The 20,420-nt window shown below is 33.3% G+C and overlaps 2 protein-coding genes across 3 annotated transcripts in view; one reads left to right on the top strand and one right to left on the bottom strand.

Moving 5' to 3' along the window:
• Positions 1-12,713, top strand: part of TMEM207 (transmembrane protein 207) — a 30,454-nt gene extending 17,741 nt beyond the window's left edge. Inside the window, 1 exon segment of the mRNA XM_082461597.1 lies at positions 2-12,713. Coding sequence (XP_082317723.1) covers positions 2-34 — 33 coding nt within the window. The 3' untranslated portion in view covers positions 35-12,713.
• Positions 12,714-14,869: 2,156 nt separating this feature from the next.
• The window catches only part of CLDN16 (claudin 16), a 28,196-nt gene continuing 22,645 nt past the window's right edge, over positions 14,870-20,420 (bottom strand). For both annotated transcript variants that reach the window (XM_082461581.1, XM_082461580.1), the window contains exons 4-5: positions 17,502-17,693; positions 14,870-16,843 (exon numbers count right to left, since the gene is read on the bottom strand). In XM_082461581.1, coding sequence (XP_082317707.1) covers positions 16,710-16,843; positions 17,502-17,693 — 326 coding nt within the window. In that variant the 3' untranslated portion in view covers positions 14,870-16,709. The remainder of the gene's footprint in view (positions 16,844-17,501; positions 17,694-20,420) is intronic.

Raw genomic sequence — 20,420 nt, 5'->3', positions numbered from 1 at the left:
TAAAATCAAGCCGATTTTAGATCTGGATGATTAATTGAAACTATTAGAAATATTTTTAATTCCAAAACATAAAATTTAAGAACAGTTCTTTCATTTAGTGGGAATTCCTAAAGATCAATTAATGTAGTCTAAAAAAGGACAAATAGACAAAAGCATGAATGTAGGAAAAGAATTTGGGGCATGGAGATGTTTCCGTAGTAAATTAGTGGACTCTTGGTATGTCACTGCTGCTTTATACTTTTATGCTCCTAATCAAGTTTCTCCATGTACTCAAATAGTCAGTACTTAACTCAAGAAGTGGCTCCCATTAAGTTTAGGATTCCGCTGTCCTACACATCACAAAGTTTTCTGCCTCAATCTCTATTTTAATTTGACCTCTTCCCTAGTACGGAGTGAATAAAATTATCATAATTTAACAGTGAACCAAATAGAGATGCATACATGTCCAGACCCAGAACCAGAAAGAGAATATTTGAATTAGGGTGAGGGGAGAGAGTAGGAAGAAGGACCATTTGGAGTTGAAGGGTGAAGGATGAATGAAGAAGAAGATTAAAAGTTCAAGGAGTTGTATGTCACAGCCTGAGAAGGGAGAAAGTGTTGATTGAAGCTGAAGGAGACTATTTAAGCTGTGAGGCACATGTAATCCCACAGTGTGGAGAAGCAGAGGCTCCCATTTTATATGAGTGAGTGCAGACTCCAGAGCCCAAGACCGGTGCCTCAAGACTTGACATTTCTTAGCAAATCATGGTAAGAACCCTTGGCATAGATATCAGTATTCCCATTGAGGACTCTACCTACAGAAGTAGCAGTGAGATATCATCAAGTGACATTTTTGCAGTGGCCATGAGCAAGGGGTCCAGAAAAGACATCCATGGCAGACGCCATATGGTCTTTGTTGAATGGAACGGTTGACATCTTCACTTGTTAGTCTAATATACCTTTCAAATTTAACTTTGACCAAGCTTATCTCCTAATTTCTTCCCAAACATGTTTATCCAAACCTTCCCTATCTCAATTGATGGTAATAGCAACCTTCCAGGTGCTCAGACCAAATAACTTGAGCCTTGAATTTTCCGTTTATGTGACTTCCTACATCAGGAAATGCCTTAGCTTGGCTCTACCTTCAGAACAGTTCTAGATTCTAAACATTTCTTACTCCATCTCTGGTGTGAGCCATGTACTGTCAGTTCTTCCCTGGATTACTGTAATAGCATCTAAATGGGTCTGTTTGCTCCCAGCTTTGCCCTCCAATATTCTATTTCCAACACAGTAACTAGAGTAGCATTTCTTATAGCATAAGGAGGATCATGTTCCTTAACTAAACTCCAATGACAACACATCTCACTCAGAAAATGACAAAAGTCCTCGCCACATGGCCCTAGAGGATCCATATGCCTCTCAGTTTTCCTTTCTAGTGACTCTCGCCCTTACTCATTTGCTCCAGGAACCCTGCCCTCAAACCTGCCAGGCTGTACCTGACCCCCATCTGACCTTTCCTGCCTTAGCGCTTTCTGTTCCTTTTGCCTGCAAAACTCTTCTCCTGGATATCAACATTGCTTCACGCCTTCACCTCCTGTAAATCTTTGTTTGAAAGTCACTTTTTCAGTGAGGTCTGCCCTGATTACCCTACTTTAAATTGCAATTTCTCCCAACCCTAGCACTTTCACCTCCTTGTCTCAGGTACACTACTCCTTTTCCCATAACATCTATTGTCTTCTACTTATCATCTTCTACTATACTGCATAGTAAAATTCTATTTATAATCTGCTGTCGGTCTTCCCTTGCTAGAACATAAATCCATGAAGGGAGGAATCTTTGTGTCATACACTAATTTATATCCCAAGCCTCTAAAGCAGCCTGGCACTTAGTATGTATTCAAACAATTTTATAAGGAAAGCTCACTAGTTCTCGAAATTTCCAAAAATAACTGGACGGGAATTTGACGGGAATGAAGCCTTACAAAAGTGACTGTGGCTAAGAGCCAGGGACAGCTGACAGTGCTGTATAACTTTAAGTTATACATGGTAGATTGAACATATCCATTCTCTTCTTAAACCCATGAAGATTATAGTAAAGGAGTAAAAGGGCTTTTGAATTCACAAGAACAAAGAGAGTGGCAAGAAGATGATGAAGAAAATTAGCAACAAGTTTTAGTACATGGAAAGATGTCTAAGATAGATAAAGATAGATAAATCATAACTGACTGGGGTTTCAAGTTTCTCCGCTATGCTAAAGGACTTATGGAAAGAAACTGAGAATAATCAAGCAAATTCCTGCTGTACCAATGCAGAAATGCCCAAGAGTTAGAGGCAAGAGAGGTGAAGAGAATTTTGGGAATGATGATGAACTTCATCTACAGGAAGATAGCATTGAAGCAGCCTAGAGAAGAGCCAGTTCCAGTCAGAACATGACAATGAATAGCTATAGGAGAATAAGAGGTAAGATTAAGGAAAAATCTGTAATGAAAATGTGGTGATAAACTAACGATTGGTAAATGGAAAGTGAAGAAACTGAAAAAACAAGGTGATTATAAATCTATGAAAAACAAAAGTTGGATTAACGGCCCAAATGGTTAAGTTGTGAATAATGTAAATAATTGTTGTTGAATTATAAAATGAGGGTTATTCATATTGACAGTGTAGGCAGAGGAGGAAAGTTTGGATGAGGGGAGGTGGGTTAGGGTTAGAAAGTATATCCTAATCTCAGATTGTGTGGAATCAATGAATAATATCTAAATTTTTTTAAAAATCAAGAAATAGTAGTAAAGTACATCATGTGGAAATATCATAAATATCTGAAACAAAATGCCAAAGAGTTGAAAATTGTTTCCTCAAGAAATAGTATTTGGAGATAATGCTGTGTGGGAACAGGTAGAGCAGAGATGTGTTGATTTTCATCATGAGCCTATAGTACTATTTGACTTTTAAAACTAAATGCAAGTGTTACTTTAATAAAAATAAAGTTAAACAAATAAAGGTTTGGCAGATTTATACTTTGCAGTTGCAAACAAACAGAGGAAATCATATCACAAGGAAAAATGTTAAACATAAGTGTCTTTAGGTGGTGGGGCTACAGGTGATTTTATTTTTTATTCACTTTTTTGGATTTTTCTAATTGCTCAATAACATGTGTACATTACTTTTATAATTGAAAATCTCAGCAAAATTCTATTTTAAAAAAGCACAAAACACTGCCTTCATTTAATAGATGAGAAAAATGGGCTTTGGAAATATAATTGACTACTCAAGGTACATAGCTAATTAGTACCTTAGCTAATTAGACAAAACTAGAGACTATTTTGATCTTTTAATTCCTGTCGCAAGTATTTTTTCACTATGATCTTTTATCTTCAAAAGTGGTTATAGAAATAAACATCAGAGAATGTGGGTTATAGTTACATTTATTTCAAATAAGTAACTCTAACAAAAGAGATTTTGGTCATATCCTATAAGCTACGTATGTTAAAATCCATTCCAGTTACAGAACAGGCAGAGGTTATAATTAACACATAGAAAAGTATAACACAGTAGCCCTGTTTCACATCTGGAAACAGGGCTAGTGATTCAGCAGCTGGAGTTTGATGAAGACATTAGTGAAAGTCAGGGTTGAAGCCATCAGAAATCATTTTTAAGTGACTTGAATTTTATGTGTCAGTGCAAGTCTAACCAAAGTTCATGCTTGATATGTGGTTGGTTGGTTTACTTTTGGGGGCTGGGGAAGAAGTGTGGAGAATAGGCTGTAAGCGGGTGGGTAGGGTTGAGAGAAAATACTTTGTTTTCAGAGAAATTTTCTGACAAAGATTTTTTATCGAATATCACAAGTCACATTTTAATTTAATGTCTTAGAAATACTTACTGAATGACTGCTGTATGTCAAGTATTGTACAAGGTTCTGGATGTATTACTCTGATAAACTTTGTTAGTATTATTTTTCATGATACTAGAGTTTCCACTACTTTAATCTGACCTCCAGACAGAGACTTGAAAGTTCCGTAGCAAGTGCCCTTTATGGTCCACTGAAAACTACTGCAAATAATAAAATGATAAAACTAATTTGGGTTATAAGATTATCATGATATTTAAAATAGAAATTAAAAAAAGAAGCCTGTGTTCCTTTCTGTCATCTCATTTCTGAAAATCTTTGCCTGCATCTTAGTTCATCAGTAAGTCATTAAAATTCAATTTAACCTGGCATCTCAGATTTTAATTTTGATAGGACTAGATTTTCTTTTTCTTCCCATGTTAAAGAGCATTCATGTTTTAAAAGGAGGTTTTTCCTACTGCTGAAGGGTGTAGCTTTTTCTTTGAATGTCCAGCAGAGGGCATGAAAGCCTATCCATGATTCCAGCCCAATAGCTAGATTTGATTTAATGGCTAAGGGAAACCATGAAGCTAGGTTTTTGACACACTCTAGCAGAATGGAATAATAATGAGGTTCAAATTTGCAAAGAGGAATTTAGTACTTTAGCTCGTGTTGCTCATAACGAAGCTGAGCATCAGGTGAGACGCCTGCCATCAGAGAGTCTAGAAAATTTGAAATATACTTGTACTTCTGCGGGTGACACTTGTAAGTTTGAATTGCCTAAAAAGGCAGGGTAATTTGTGTATATGCTCCTTATGTGGTCTATAACATCTACAGCACTGACCCTATAGGTCTAGTCTATTACTTTTCTACCTGACCATGAGTTCCCCTTTAATTTTCAGTTTTGTGGTTCCAATTTGTTTCATTTGTGTTAGGAGCACAACTTTTATAAAAGACAACTATAAAATTCAATATCTTTCATGGAAATGAAATAGAGCTAGGATAAGACTGAATAGCATTCAGCTGGACAATGAAATGAAATTCAACCAGAATATTATATTTAAGGCAAAATGTGAAATACTTCAGGTTTGAATAAGAGAAAACGACACCATGAAAATGTGTTGGCTATAAGGCTCCACTTTCAATAAAGATTTTTTTAATCAGAACAAAGAAAGGAAATAGAGTATACATTCCAAAGGAATCTTTCACTTTTAAATCCATTTTGCTTTGTGATTTTGTACAAAATAACAATACAAGCTTTTTTCTTCCTGTTTAATACTACATCTTGGAAAAATAGTATATATTTTTTTTGTTATTTTACTAAATGTAGTTCTGGGAAAATGAAATGAAAGCAATATCCTTTTACAAAATGATATAATTTGGTGATAAACAAAATGTAATTTATATTTGTGCATTTGGAAATAGTTATTTTTCCCCTTCTAAAATTATGCCAGCCTAGATCTATCTGATTCATGAAGCAAGCAATGTATATCAATCAAGATGTCAGATTTTTATATTAGTAAGATGAAAAATGGTATTACTCAGAAGCACTGAAATTATCAAAGAATTCAGGTGTCTTAGTTTCATTCTCATGTTTATTGAGGAAAAGTTTCCTCTTTGGAAAATCTGTTTATGGGATGCAGTAAGCAAAACTAAGAGAATTTCCCTTTTACTAGTAATTAATATAATTTTGTCTCTCTTTATATTTAGTAAATTGTCAACTTTAACTTTTTTCATCGAATATGAAACCTGAATTCATCTGTCAATTCAGATTATTCTCTCATTTATTTATCTAAATCTTGATAAATTTATACTGTTAAAAAGCCTTAGGTACCACTGACTAATTGCCTTTTAGATTTAGAAGGTCTGGAGCTATTATTTTTTCATGAAGAGTATTTAGAGACACAAAATAAGAAAGCCTAGGGATTGATTTTAAACAATCAGTGGACGATTGCATGCTTACCTGATACCATGTGGAATGCTTGTCACCTGTGACATGGCCAACAAAATAGATTGATGCTTTATGAGGAGAGTTGGATGAAGGGTTGGGAGGCCAATCTCTCAAGGATACCAAAACATTACTGAGGTTCTAAGGTCTTTCTGGAGATAAGAGTTTTTTAAAGGAGAGTTTGTGGTTGAAAGGAACGCTTTGATAAGCTGTGTAAGCCAGTCAAGGGACACACTCAAGTGACAATAGATGGTCACTAAAAAGGGTAAGTCTGTGTAACCCCAGGAACTCTGCTTTGCTGTTTAAGGTTTAAGTGTTTGGGACCAAAACTAAACTGCGTAAGGCTTCAGAGGAGAGTTTTTCTACTTTATAAATACAGTTTTACTATAAATTTATTAGCATAAGGAGAGGATTCCATTGAGAAGAAAACAAGAATTGATATATGCTCAGAACAGCCAATACTGGAACATTAACTCCATGTGATTAAGCCTCCACTGTGTTTTTAGCCTCCAATTTTTATTTTCCAATAATGCATTTTATTCTTAGTTTCCTTCACCTTTATTTTGTCTGTTTTAGACAAGGTTTGCTAACTGCTTCAGTTGCTGCTATATTAACCAAATTAGCTTATTTTGTTTTTATTTACTAAACTTGAAGCTTTTCTCTTCACCAATAAAATAAAGCCCCCCTCTGATTTCCTCCTCTAATCAATACTTCTTGCTCCATAGTTTTAGAAAACAAAAGCACTGTATAATGTAGTTTAAATTTAGTAAAAGGAAAATACATTTTTCAGACAATTGGAACAAAATAGACATTGGGAAGAATGATATTAAGGAGCTGTTAATTGTTTATGTTGTTGACTGTGATAATGGTATTGTAGTTACATTGTTAAAAAGTCTTTGTTATATATATAATAAGGTAGTTATGAGTGAAATGATTTGATTTCTGAGATCTATTTTAAATAACCAAATAAATAAATACTCTTATTTTCTTAGTTTTTGGCTCTGGAGAAAGTCTATAGGTTGAATTTGAGCATATGTCCATTTTTCACTTGCTAACTCTAATTCTAGCCTGTGGCTCTACTTTGCCTGAGCAATGAAACTTAATAAATTACTGAACCTTTTGCTTAGCATATATTTTATTTTAAGAATATTATGTTGATTAGCCCATTGTATACCAAAATTCAGTCAGCCAAATATGGACTTACCCATTTTCGATAACCCAAAAAGCATTTTTACTTATTTTTATTTAATGTATTTTAAAATCAATGCAGTTTCAAACTTAAATGTATTTAAACGAAAAGTTCAAATTATATTCTAAGTGGAAAACATGGTTTTTCATATCCACATAAAAATAATTAGACGGCTGTAAAATAAAAATATTCAATGTACCACCTAAAAATATTTCAAATACCATGGGTAGGAAGTATAACACACTTTGAGAAAATAAATATATGTTTTGAAATTGGGACTAGACCATAGCAGGGTAGTAAAAACAATAAAAAAATAATTTCCATCTGCAGAAATAAATATTCAAACAATTAGTGATTATTTTTAAAAGTTTATCAACTGTACTCAATTTAGTTAAATAAATGCAAATCAAAACAATAATATGATATCATTTTTTTACCCATAAAAGTGGTAACAATATTAAACGTTGCTAATATCTTATGTTGGCAAGAATATGAGGAAACAAGCCTTTTTATATACCACTGGGAGGAGTGTGAATTAGCATAACACTTTTTGGAACCCAATTTGGCTATGTGTATCAAAAATGTTAATACATATTCTCATAGATTCAGCATTTCTACTTTTAGACGCAGTTGGAAAGTAATTCTATAGTTGTAATCCTATAAGAAGGCAAAGATGCTTTTAAAAGAATATTCATTGCCACAGTGCTTATGATACAAAAAGCGGAGGAAGCAATGGAGACGTTTAAGGGGACAAATTAGACAAATAATGGTACATATGAACAAAGAACTATGCAGCCATTAAAAAGAATAAGGTGATATGGAAAATGCCAATAAGTATATTTAACTATTAATTTTATTTTTAAAGGGAAGATAAAGAGTAAGAGTATGGTGTATACATTTTCAAAGGATCTATATATGCCATAAAATTTATTTTCTTTGTAAAGACATAAGAAATATGTGATAGGTACATCTCTTGGGAGAGAGTTGGTGGGGGGAAACCATGGAGGTGGGTAAGAGAGACATTGTTTAATATTTACATTTCTGTGCTATTAATTTCTGAAAAATCTTATGCACGTATAATTTTCCTCTATGTTAACAAACACTCTCTGGGTACAGGGATAAATGGTGTTTTTGTTTGTTTTATTCTTTATTCTTTTCTGTTTTAAAAAAGTAAAGATTACTTCAATAAAATTTTAAATGACAAATCACCAGCTTTTTTGAATGGAAACATAGAGTAACCAATATAGGACTGTGTATTATATTGTTTTCCAATTAATTACAGCATATCAAGGGCCAACATTATTCACTGGAGAGCAATTATTTCGTAGCTCAAAAGCTGCAGAACCTGCTCTAGGAATGCTTTTTCCACATAATCCCCAGTTTATCTCCTTAAAATGAAATTGGAACTCTTCTCTCCAACATGAGGATGTTGAGATAAAGAAACAAAACCAAAAAGGTAAAAGAACTGATTTGAAAGAAGATGAAAGTGTAAAGGAGAAGATATGGTAGGAATATTAATTTGGGAATGAAACTTCTCTCTGTGATGGTGAAGGTTGTCTTTAATAAGACTTTGCTCCTTGGATCATGCCTCAAAGCAGCTGACTGTAGGAGGGAAACCAGGATAGTTATCCTACAGAATAAAACTAGCACCTTATGACCTTGGCTTGCATTTCTAATGGTGGCATTGAGGGCTTTTTAGCAAACATCTTCATCTCCATTTTCCTACTTGGAAAGAAGGAAATACTATCTTCCTAGGGTTTTCATTTTAAAGTTAATTTGTGAATATATCAAAACCTCCTTATTCCAATTATGCTCTGAGGACATTGAACTACATGTAATTTTCAGCACATTACTTGCCCTCTCTTGATTCTATTTCTTTGTGCATGTTTTCCTCTTTACACAGAATTCTTTCCCCTAATTTGTTTTCTTTGAAAATGCCTGTCATCTTTCTTCATGCAACTGAAATTTCCCTCCTCTATGAAGCCTTCCCTGACTCCACAGGCAGGTGCAGAGATTGCTTTTTCCATGACATTCCATACATACCCACATTATAGCAATTATTTTATTGTACTCTAAGTTTCTTCTTTTTTTATGCCTCTGTCCTCTCTGTGTCTTTGGTTGCTTGAAAACATAGAGATGGTCTTTCAATAAAACTGCACAAATGTATGCATTAATAATGGAAGGAATAATCCAATGAACAAATAATTGCATACAATGGATACAAATAAAATGCTTAGTTTCTCCAGGCTAGGGTATTATCATCATTCACTCACTCATTTATTCAAAAATATGTATTGAAGGTCTACTATGCATCAGGCACTGTGCCAGTTGCTGGGAACAGAGCAGTACACAAAGTATAAAGTGTTTTACCCTTTTAGAGCTTGCAAACTTGCAGGAGATCAGGCACTCATAAGTGAAGTGCAATGGGGGCAATGAAAGCAGAGCCCTCAGGTGTTAGGGAACCCAGTCTAGTGGAAGTCAGAGAGGCCTCCCTTGAAGAAGTGATGTGTTACTGGAGATAGGAAGGATGATAGGGATAAGAACTGGAAAAGGAAGAAGCTGTTCCAGAGCCAGAGGCAAGAGAAACATGGGGCTTTTGAGGCAGAGAAAGAAATGCAGTCTGGTTGGAGGGTGGAGCAAAGGAGAGAGTGCTAAAAGAAGTAGGAGAGGTACCCAAGGACCAAGTCATGATTGACCTTTAAAAATCATGTTAAAATTTTTGTTACCTTATCCTAGAAACAATAGGGAGACATTTAAGCAAAGGGGTAACATGATTGGATATGTATTTTTAAAAATCTGGCTGTAGTGTAAACATGGATTGGAAGAAGGAAAAGAGGAAGTTGCCACCATCATCAAAGAGAGGAAAGACAACAATTTCGACTAGGATGGAGATAATGCCTTGAACCAAAACAATGATTTACAGGGCTTTTAAGGACGTTTAATGTTCATCTGGCTGTAGAAATGAAGGTAATAAGAGAGACAAAGACAACTTTCTCATTTTTCTATTAAGCATAAAATACCTGGTATTTAGCCCACAGGACAACATAAATGTTTTTGAATGAATTAATAACAGATTCTCATAGAATATTAAGAATATTTTTACAGAATATTATATAGTAATAGTAACACTATGTTTAATGAATAATACTGTGTCTAGTGGTGTATGACACCACTTATTAAAAAAATCTTCTATTTTACTTCTTTTGTTTTTGAAGTTTTGAATTTTATTTTATTTTTTTATACAGCAGGTTCTTATTAGTTATCCGTTTTATACATATTAGTGTATGTATGTCAATCCCAATCTCCCAATTCATCCCACCACCACCACGCCACTTCTCTATTTTACTTCTATCATGTTATTATCAAAAGTAATTGAAACAGTAAGCACATTTATAGAATTAGGGAGTTAAATAAAATGACCTCAAAAATTCATTCTAGGACTAAATCTCTACTTCTAAATCATTATTGTAGTGATTCCTTTCTAACATTAAACTTTTTCTTTTATGTTTTAAAAAACAATTTGAAGGAAAATAGCCATATTCCCAATGATCACTCTGTGTGTGTTTGTGTGTGTGTGTGTGTGTGTGTGTGTGTGTGTGTGTGTGTGTGAATTTCTAGTTCTATGCAGAGAATTAGTTAAGACACCCTGTGATACTTAGATTTCCGTTTCTATGATTACTTCTCTCTAACGTGAGAGTTAAATGAGGGTAAGATGATATGAATAATTAAACCAATAGGTGTCACTACGGAAGGCTAATTTTCAAATAGAATAATAATCTAGATGACATCCTATTATTTTTTATATATTTTGCATTATTATAAAGTTTTCTGGAATACCCTCACCCTTTATTTTTTTATATTTTATATTTTTATATACATTTTTATGAAGAAAAACTGAAAAGAATCAGTTATTTTAAAATTATTAGTTTGAGTAATTGTCAAATTAAAAATAAATCTTAGAACTATATTTTCAGGACCTCATTTCAGTTGTCTGGGAACAAATTCTAACCAAATGCATTAATACTTTTATAAGAAATTTGTTAAAGCCAATTGACCTACTCATTGGAGATATGTATAAGAGGTTTTTCCTCGACTCTTTAATCTTCCAATAAAATGCTGGTTATGGATACTATTTATTTTGTTCTTTAAATTTATTCAAAAACACTTGGATTCATATTTAAATTAAGTAGCAAACTTGATCCTCAAGGTGGATAAGTGACAGAGATTCCTATTGTACTTAAAAAGAAACAGTTGTTCATGCTTTCAAACAAAATAGAAGATTGAGTCTTTATGAATTCCAGGCACCCATGAAATATAACCTATGTTTAGAGGACTTAAACTCTGGAGACCAAAGAAAAACTCTTCAACGTTGTACTCCAATTGCTCTACTTGATTTTACTCCCGGTAAGTATTGTGTATGTAGGGGTGTGTGTGTGTGTGCGCGCGCGCATGCGTGCACGTGTGCATGCACAATCAATTGTGAATTATATATTGATCATTCTAATATCAGTATATCTGAAAATTTTAAAGTTTACAGTATATGAACAAGGAAATTATATGGTGAAGGACATAATCGGAAATCTGTACAGTTGTATTATCCTATCTCCTTGTATGGAAATTATCTTTACCCAGATATTTTTCTAAAAGTGATTTTCACCCTTGGGTCTATTAAGTGGGACGATGCAAGCTGCATAGGAATCATTTAGGAAGTATATTAAAAATAAATCTGAAATTCTGGCATAGTATTAATTTTGATCTGGATGCTGATTACATAGTATGTTCATTTTGTAAAAATTTATCAAATTATACACTTATTCTCTGTGTATTTTTCTGTATATATGTTATACTTAAATACAAGAAAGAAAATACATAAAAGAATATACAAGGAATCACTAAAATAGTTTAGAAGAAAACAGAAGAGAATATCATCACGATTTTGGGTATACAAAAATTTCTTAATCAGGATACAAAGAAATTATCATCATAAAGGGAAAAAATGATGAACTGGACTACATTAAAAATAACTTGTCATTAGAAAATTTCATTAATAAAGTGGAAAAGCAGCCCACAGGCTAGGAGAAGATATTTGTAACACATATATCTGATAAAGGACTCAGATCAAGAATATATAAAGAACTCTTTGAAGAAAAAAGAAAATAGAATGATTGGCAAAGAAATTGAACATATAATTCCTAAATCGAATATTCAAATAGATAATAACCATAGTAAAATGTGTATGGCTTCATTAGTTATTAGGAAGATGAGTTAAAAACTACAAATTTTTATTTTTTGACCCCCTACATACCTACTAGAATGGTTAAAATGAAAGAACATAGATAATATTAGGCATTGACAAGGATGTGGAACATCATGTACTGCTGTGAGTGTGTAAATTGGTACAAGCACTTTGGAACATGGTTTGGCAATATCCACTACCCCTGAACCCAAGCGCACCTGTGATGGAGCAATTCCACTCCTAGGTATCAGAGAAGGGAAGGTATAGCTCTCCCCAAATCAAGTACAAGAATGTTTAAGCATAATGATTTACTGTATAGCACAGGAAATTATACCCAATATCTTGTAATAACCTATAATGGAATATAATCTGCAAAAATACTGAATCACTATGCTGTATACCTTAAACTAACACAATATTGTAAATCAACTACACTTCAATAAAAAACAGAAACAAAGAATGTTCATAGCAGCACTATTTGTAATAGCTAAAAACTGGAAACGTACCAAATGTCCATTACCGGTAAAATGGATTAAACATTTTGATGTGGTATATTCTGCAATAGAATACTGTACTGCAATGAAAATAAGTGAACTAAACTACATGAAACCATATAGATGAATTTTGAATCTTAGGACATAATGTTGGGTAAGAAGTTAGATTCAAAGAATTAAATATACAGTAGTTCGAAAACAGACAAAACTAATCTATGGTTTTGGAAGTCAGGATAGTGGTTACCCACAGAACGGTGAGGGTAAGGACAAGAAGGTGGGGCAAAGGGAGCTTCTGGGAAAGGATAATCTATTTATTGACATGAATGCAGATTATGCAGGTATATTCGCTCTGTGAAAATTCATCTATCTGTAAACATGTACTCTTCTGGATGTACCTCAACATTATGATTACCAAAGAAAAATTTTTTTTAAGTACTGTATCAAGAAAACACAGGAGCCGGTTTAAAAAAGCCCACACAGACCAAAGATGAACAATTTAAGTACCATAATAATAATAGTTATTATGGATCAAAGCACATTGAATCAATGGTAATCTGTAGGTTCACAATGACACTTAAATATAAAGAAATATTGAAAAATAATATGCATCACTCTTTGAGCTAAAAGAAAGACAGTACCTCCTTACTTTCCCAGGATTTAATTATTAATGGGCCCCACTTTTACTCTCAAATTGTCCCTGTTTGGCTGATAAATTACATATTATCTCACTAATAAGCCAGCGCCTTATTTTGTATTGTGAATTGATAAATGAAGGGGAAGAATTTTAAGCATTTATCCTGCCTTTTCAGGGTAACTAAATAGACTCAAATGAAGAGACCAAGGCTTATTTTACAGAAGAGTTTTTACTACAGATGAAGATAAAATAGAATTAGAAAACCATCTTTCTACAAACTGTAACAAATGTACTGACTCCAATAAAGATTATCAATTGTTAACAGTATTATTTTAAAATTATTATTATGGTTGATGGAGAATAGGATATTCCTATGGTTTCCAAAATAACACCACAATAATCACTTGTTTTTGTCACTAAAGGAGAAGTATGTACAACTGAAGAATGGAGGGATCAGATTAGCATCACCCTAATCCAGTGAACAACTTTATCATAATTAAGGCTAAATCAACAAGATATTAGGTCTCCAGATATGCTTCACATCACCTATGGTTTATTTTAGAAACTATTTAACTTGATTCCATCAAAGCCTTTTGATTTAAATTTCAATTTACTTAAAATACAAGGTATAGAGAAACAAGCTAAGTGACATCACCAGACAAATCCAGAAGGTGGAATAAACTGTAGGAAAACTGGTTCAGTTTTTTTTTGTGCTTTTTTTTAAAATCAATCAGGGATGATGAAAAAATGTAGCTTGATTAAGAGACTTAAGGGGCATAATAACCAGAGGAAATGCAAATACTGGTTTAAACAAACCAGTAGTATGGTGAATTTTGAGAAACTTGGGTAAATTTAAACATGGATTGGTTATCAATAAGATGAACATTTATTGCTATGAAAAGACAATGATAATTAATGGGGGGAAATTAGGTTACAAAGCCACAGATATGGAATGATCTTTTAAAGAAGAATATATAGTCTTTGTGTGTTATGTGTATAAACAGAACACGTGGAAGAATGTGCAGATGTTCAATAGGGTTTTAGGAGTAGTGATATAGGTGGAGAGAATATGGTCCCATGATATTTAAACAAGATACATTTTTGGTTGTTTTTGTTTTCCAACTTTCTACAATGCACATATATAACTTTTATAATAACAAAAGGCTAATTTCAGTTAAAAATGTGATATTAGAAAGTCATGATTAATAAAGAGATAGGTAAATAAGATTGTTCCACTTTATACATTTTTATTTTTTCCTATTGCAATTAACAGGACATGACTAAATTATAGTACTCAGAATTTTGTGGGCTATTTTAACGATTCAACCTAATAACCAGATATGAGTATACTTTGGGCTTATGTTATTTTTTTCTTTCTGAGTATGTTGAGCTACCACTATGTCAATTATTGCTTCTTCACAATTTGATATTTATTTTGCTGTTCACTATACAACAAATATATTTTGTAGTTGCTATACAAAGTATATTCTTTGTTATGCTTTATTTTGGAATGCTTCATTAGATTACAGTGGATTAGGAATGAAAATTCCCAACGGGATTTAAAAAAAAAAAAAAACTAATATTCTTCCCAGGATATGCAAAATGTTTTTATTGAGAAAAATATTCAAAACATTAATAGATTTCGATTATCACCATAATCCTCTGAAATATTTCCTCATAGAAATGAAACCTTTAAGGAGGGAAAAATTTGTATCTCTAAAATCTAATTAATTATTTAATTAATTTTACCTTGGCTTTCCCCAGAAGTATTTCAAGAGACTTATTAGAATATATAAAACATGACAGACAATATATCATAAAATAAATATGGGAATAAAAAATTTAAAAGCTCAGGTTGAGAAAAAAGAACAACACAAAATAAGCTTTAAAATGCTTAGAATAATACCCACATAACTAGTAAACATAATCTACAATTACTTTTGTTAAATGTCAGTTACAGTTAATAACATCCATGAAATAAAAGTGAATCAATTGCTCTTAATTCTAAGATTAGATTATAAATTCTCCTGAGATACTAGTAAAGAGATGTCATATGAAGTCATGAACATCATTCTCAGCAATGTATGTACCAGTTTCCATCATCTCGTTTTCACATTATTTTTAGCTTTTTAAATTGGAAACACTTCTTTTGGGAGCTTCAGATGTTCACAACTAAATTTCCATTTTCCAAAGAACTAATTTTTAGTTCAGTTGATAGTCTGTTAAGGTACTGTATGGCTATTAATGCTATTCATGTGAGTTTCAAGGAACCAGAAAACCTGAGGTTAAATTTTATAACTTAAAAAAAAAAACCTCTACAATTAAAAAAATTGAAATATGGTTATATTATGGATATGAACAAAATCCCATTAGCAATTATTCATTGATTTCTTTCAGTGTGTATATAATTCTATTTTTTCAAAAAAGCACATATTTTGTGAGGAAAATTGATTTTTTTCAGTAGAGAATTGTTGAGCCTTAACTGCTTTCAAGCAACAAATATTTTTTACATTTTATCATATGTCAGCTATTTTGCTGGGTGCTGAGGATCCAGTGGTGAGAGGACACCTGAACTGGCAAATTCTAACATGGTACATTCTTGAGATACATTTGGATGCTCAATCAATACTAAGTGAACTCCCCGGTTTAGGTATTAACTGCTGTAGTTTAATATTTGAAAATATATAGGCAAACTTGGAGTAGTGATTACAAAAATACACAGATCTTTAATGTGGTTAATGAGGAAGAAGGTCAGCACTGACTCTGGTATTAATTTAGCATTTGCTTTTGACATTTAGAGTTTGGAGGGGGACCTTTTTATCTTTAACTCCCACCAGTGGCTGGTACATGAAGCTGTTATTTTCTTTTTCTATTTTAACAGTATCAGAGCAATGGTAAGTTTTGATATACTGGTTTGAATTTGGAAGAATCATCTTCTTCAAAGTTATCAAATAACTCACTCAGCTGAGAATACAAAAAGTGAGCCAAAAGCCAGGGAAAGAGCTAAGAGCTTGTCAATCCTTTCAAAGATTAGAATCTCTGACCTCTTTTGAAAGTTGTTTTCTATTCTTAAAGTGTCATTTAATTTTAATATCAACATGTCACTATCTCTAGCAGCAATATCACAACAAACAGTTTTATATCCCAGCAACCTTATCTTAAAATACAGTGAAAGTGTACATGTGTATATATGTGAGAGAGAGAGGGTAAAAGAATGTGGAAGAATATAAGAATAATTGAGAAGGAGAAGTGATAGGAGAATCAAACTTTTTGATTAAGCTAAGCAATTAATTTAGTTGAACAGGAAGTCTAGATAACTGTTCCTGGATTGGCCAGCTATTTTATTAACATGAATATATTGATTGGTTAGTTAAACAACATATACACACAGACTGATATGTGTCACTTCACACCCTAGTGTCTACAGCATACATTTTGGCAGTCTGTGTCCGAGGGGCTGCGTATGACGGGGCCATGGAAACAGCTGTAGTTGAATAGGCTTTCCTCCTGGAATAAGGATAGTTCCTCTCAGGTCCAACATCTGTTTGGAAGAAATAAACATAGCCATATAAAAATAATTATGGCTCAGTAAACTTTTGGGTAAGAGTATATAAAATTACATTTTCCCCCAAAGATGCAATAATATAAATATTATAAGAAGGAATCATCTAAGAACCTAGAAGAAACTCTAAGATTTTCAACTTGAAGTTATTTTTACATTTAAAATTCAGTCAAGTAATTTCCTTTTCTTTTCTTTCTTATGGGAAGAGGGATTTCCTTATTTTTTTTCAGTGACATTTTGAGAAACCCAATAGTAACACATTACACTCTTTAACAACAAGTATGCATTTGACTTGGCTTTCTGTCTACTTCTCTGTTTAACTCTAGATATAAATTTAGTTGATTGGGTGAAGTGAGATATATAAGATTATGACACGTCAAAATAACCATTATATATTTGAATGTTAGATACAGCTGTAGCTGTAGTATTTTTTTTTTCTTTTCAACAAATATACCACTAACAGGATAGTAAGGTTCTAGTATTGCAAATCAGTTGTCCTTGAACAACTGAAATTTCTAATGGTAATAGGTAGGGATCAAGTTATCAACATTACTTTGAGCTGGTGAGATGTGTTTCCATTGGGTTGGGAGGAATGATACTGGAGGCAAGGAAGTGTGCTATTTTATTTTGTTCTTACCTTTGAAGATGTATAAGCAGCATGTGAGGACAGCACCAGCCAAGAAGCAACCCAGAGACCCAGCCATTCCAAGCCAGCAGGACCAACCAAATTTATATTGGATGCCAATAAATATATTGTGCAAAACCAGAGAAGAACGTTCCACATAAACATCAACAGCATACCACACAGAGCCAATGATTCCCGGCGCACCTGAAGGAGATGAAAATTGCTAAAAATAATGCAGGCCTTTTAAAAATTTAAATCCAAGGAGATTTAAGAGTATTGTATTGTATTGTATTTAAGAGTATTCTATGGCTCCCCAGACCCATGACTGAAGTTATGTCAGCTACATAATCAGCACCCATATGGAAACTATGTTTTTAAAGTCCTTCATTTTAGTACTTTGAGGTTAAAAACAAATAATTAAAGCAGAAATTGAAAATTTATCTAACACTCCCACACCATATTAGGATAGACTAAGAAATTTTGTTCATTTTAAATAAAATTTAATCCTCACAGATTAGTCTTTCTGAAAATTGATTGTCTTGGAACGATGCCACTAGAGTCCTCTTGCTTTAAAGGTATACATTTCATGTCAGGGCTCAGAGGTAAGAAAAAAGAGTGGGGAGTTGTGAGACAAAAGGCTATATGAAAATGGTGTTTCTGAAATCTGTAACCCCCAAGAAACTCTCACATTTTTTCTCTAATAAGTCTGTGTGTGATATCTATTGAAGTCACAATTTAATTGCATTATTTTCCCAATTGTTTAATGCAAGAAGTTTAAGAAGGACCAGATCATGAACACATAGTAACCATTAAAAAACAGGATGTAAATTACCACACCTTTTCCATAATACTGTAACCCATAGGTTTAGGATGAAAACCCTTTTTTTGAAACTTAAAAACAGATCACGGTATATATACATATATATATATATATATATATATATATATATATATATATGTGTGTGTGTGTGCATATATATAATATGCATATATATATACACACACACATATATATATACACACACATATATATATACACACACATATATATATACACACATATATATGTATGTGTGTGAAACGGAGCAGGACCCTATGGTCCTTTCTCCCCCATGTCCTCAGTCTGCCTTTTGTCTGTGGAAAAACTTTAGCCAAATAATAAGTTTAATCAGAGATGTGAGAAAATGCAGAAGAAAAGAAAAGCAGTCAGACAGGACAAAACAATGATAGTTTAGTCAGTAAGCAAAGTCAAGGACCTTTAGTTCCTTCTCAAGGACTATGGATAGTACTCTGAGCCATATCCTATGAGCTGTTTTGTAGATACTGAAACCCCTACCAGGTGGAAGAAGTTAACTACATGATGAGCAGACTGTAGCCATGACATAAGCTGCCACAATTCCGAGAACTGGCCTCAAAGAAATGGGAACAAACTGACCCTGGAACTGAAGATTAACTGTACTTAAAACAATCAAGATGATGCTGGTCAGACCACCAATGACCGATTTCAAGATGGCTGTCAGAGCTGACTGTACTGTTTCTACATGTAGCCCCTTCCCTCCACCTATAAAAGCTCTTGCCCCCCGATTGTCGGGGAAGCGGGGGGGCGGTGAGCCTTTGGACAGGTGTCTGCCCTCCCCACTGGTTGCCTGCATCCAAAATAAAGCAAACTTTCCATTCCACCATCTTTACCTCTCTATTGGCTTTTGAGTGGCGAGCAACAAGACCCCACTTTTAGTTACGTGTATATATCTATGTGTGTGTATATATATATATGTGTGTGCGTGTATATATATAAATATATACATGGTATACTAATTTCAAATGATGATTCCAAGGCTTTGGCCATCTCTGGCAATTTAATTTAGTATCTCTTTAGCCCTTCCTGCAGGGACTTTCTTCAGTGACTTATTTTTCTTTAAATTTAATTCGTTTTGCTATTTTACAAAAAATGGAGTAGATTAGTGATGTCTCAAAAAGCGTTCTAGAATAAAATTGCAAAACATTAAATGATGTTTAAATTTGTTACATGAACACGTTGTTACATACAAAAGCTTTATGTTATCACTAGGCTGGATATGGGAATGAATATCTTTAAAAGGAAAAAAAAGTACTAAATTCTTGTGACTTTTTAGTACAACTTAAGGATCCTTAGGGCCTTGTGTGAAAATATCAGGGAAGCCCCACTCTTGACTATGTGATGGGTGAGACTTTCAGCTATGGGCTTACTCTGCCCACATTGGGATCTTTACAACAACAATTAGGAGTAGATATTTTTGCTGAGGCTTCACCCTAATTTGCAGACCAAGAAAAGGAGACAGATTAACTGGCCTAAGGTCACACATTTTATATATGTGTGTATATATATATATATATATATATATATGTATATATGCAAGCATTTGCTAACTTTTTGCTGCTACCATAAAAGAAGATGGTTTTCTCTCTGGAGGGTGGACACATTGGTTTTCAATCTTCCTACACTTTGATTTCTTTCACAGTGTACTTCCTCCCAACTTGTATTATGATCCAAAAAAGACATGGTGATAAAGGAAGACTAAATTGAATTTGATGACAGACCTCAGTAAAATATCAATTTTGCTGTTTCACTAATAAACACCATATAAAGTGATTCTTGATTTATTGTTTATTACTCATGCTTGATTTATGTCTTCAGAACTCCATTTATCCACCAGCTTCTTAAGTAGAGACAATAACATAATCTGTTTATTGTTACAGATATGATCATGTGAGTTGGCACATGAGAAAAGTCTAACACAGGACTTGGTACAATTTAGTTCATTGCCACGAAGAACTGGTAAGGGTGTGTACAGGCAAGAAGGTGGCGGCTGGAGGCTTATTTTAGGATTTAACTTCAGGAATAATCACAAAACTTTTTTTTTAATTTAAAGCTTTATATAACTTTTTAAATAG

Source organism: Balaenoptera physalus, assembly GCF_965194825.1.
Source record: "Balaenoptera physalus genome assembly, chromosome: 4".
In the NCBI taxonomy this organism is placed as follows: domain Eukaryota; kingdom Metazoa; phylum Chordata; class Mammalia; order Artiodactyla; family Balaenopteridae; genus Balaenoptera; species Balaenoptera physalus.
The sequence above is the reverse complement of the archived record's forward strand: the minus strand, read 5'-3'. Positions and strand labels throughout refer to the sequence as shown.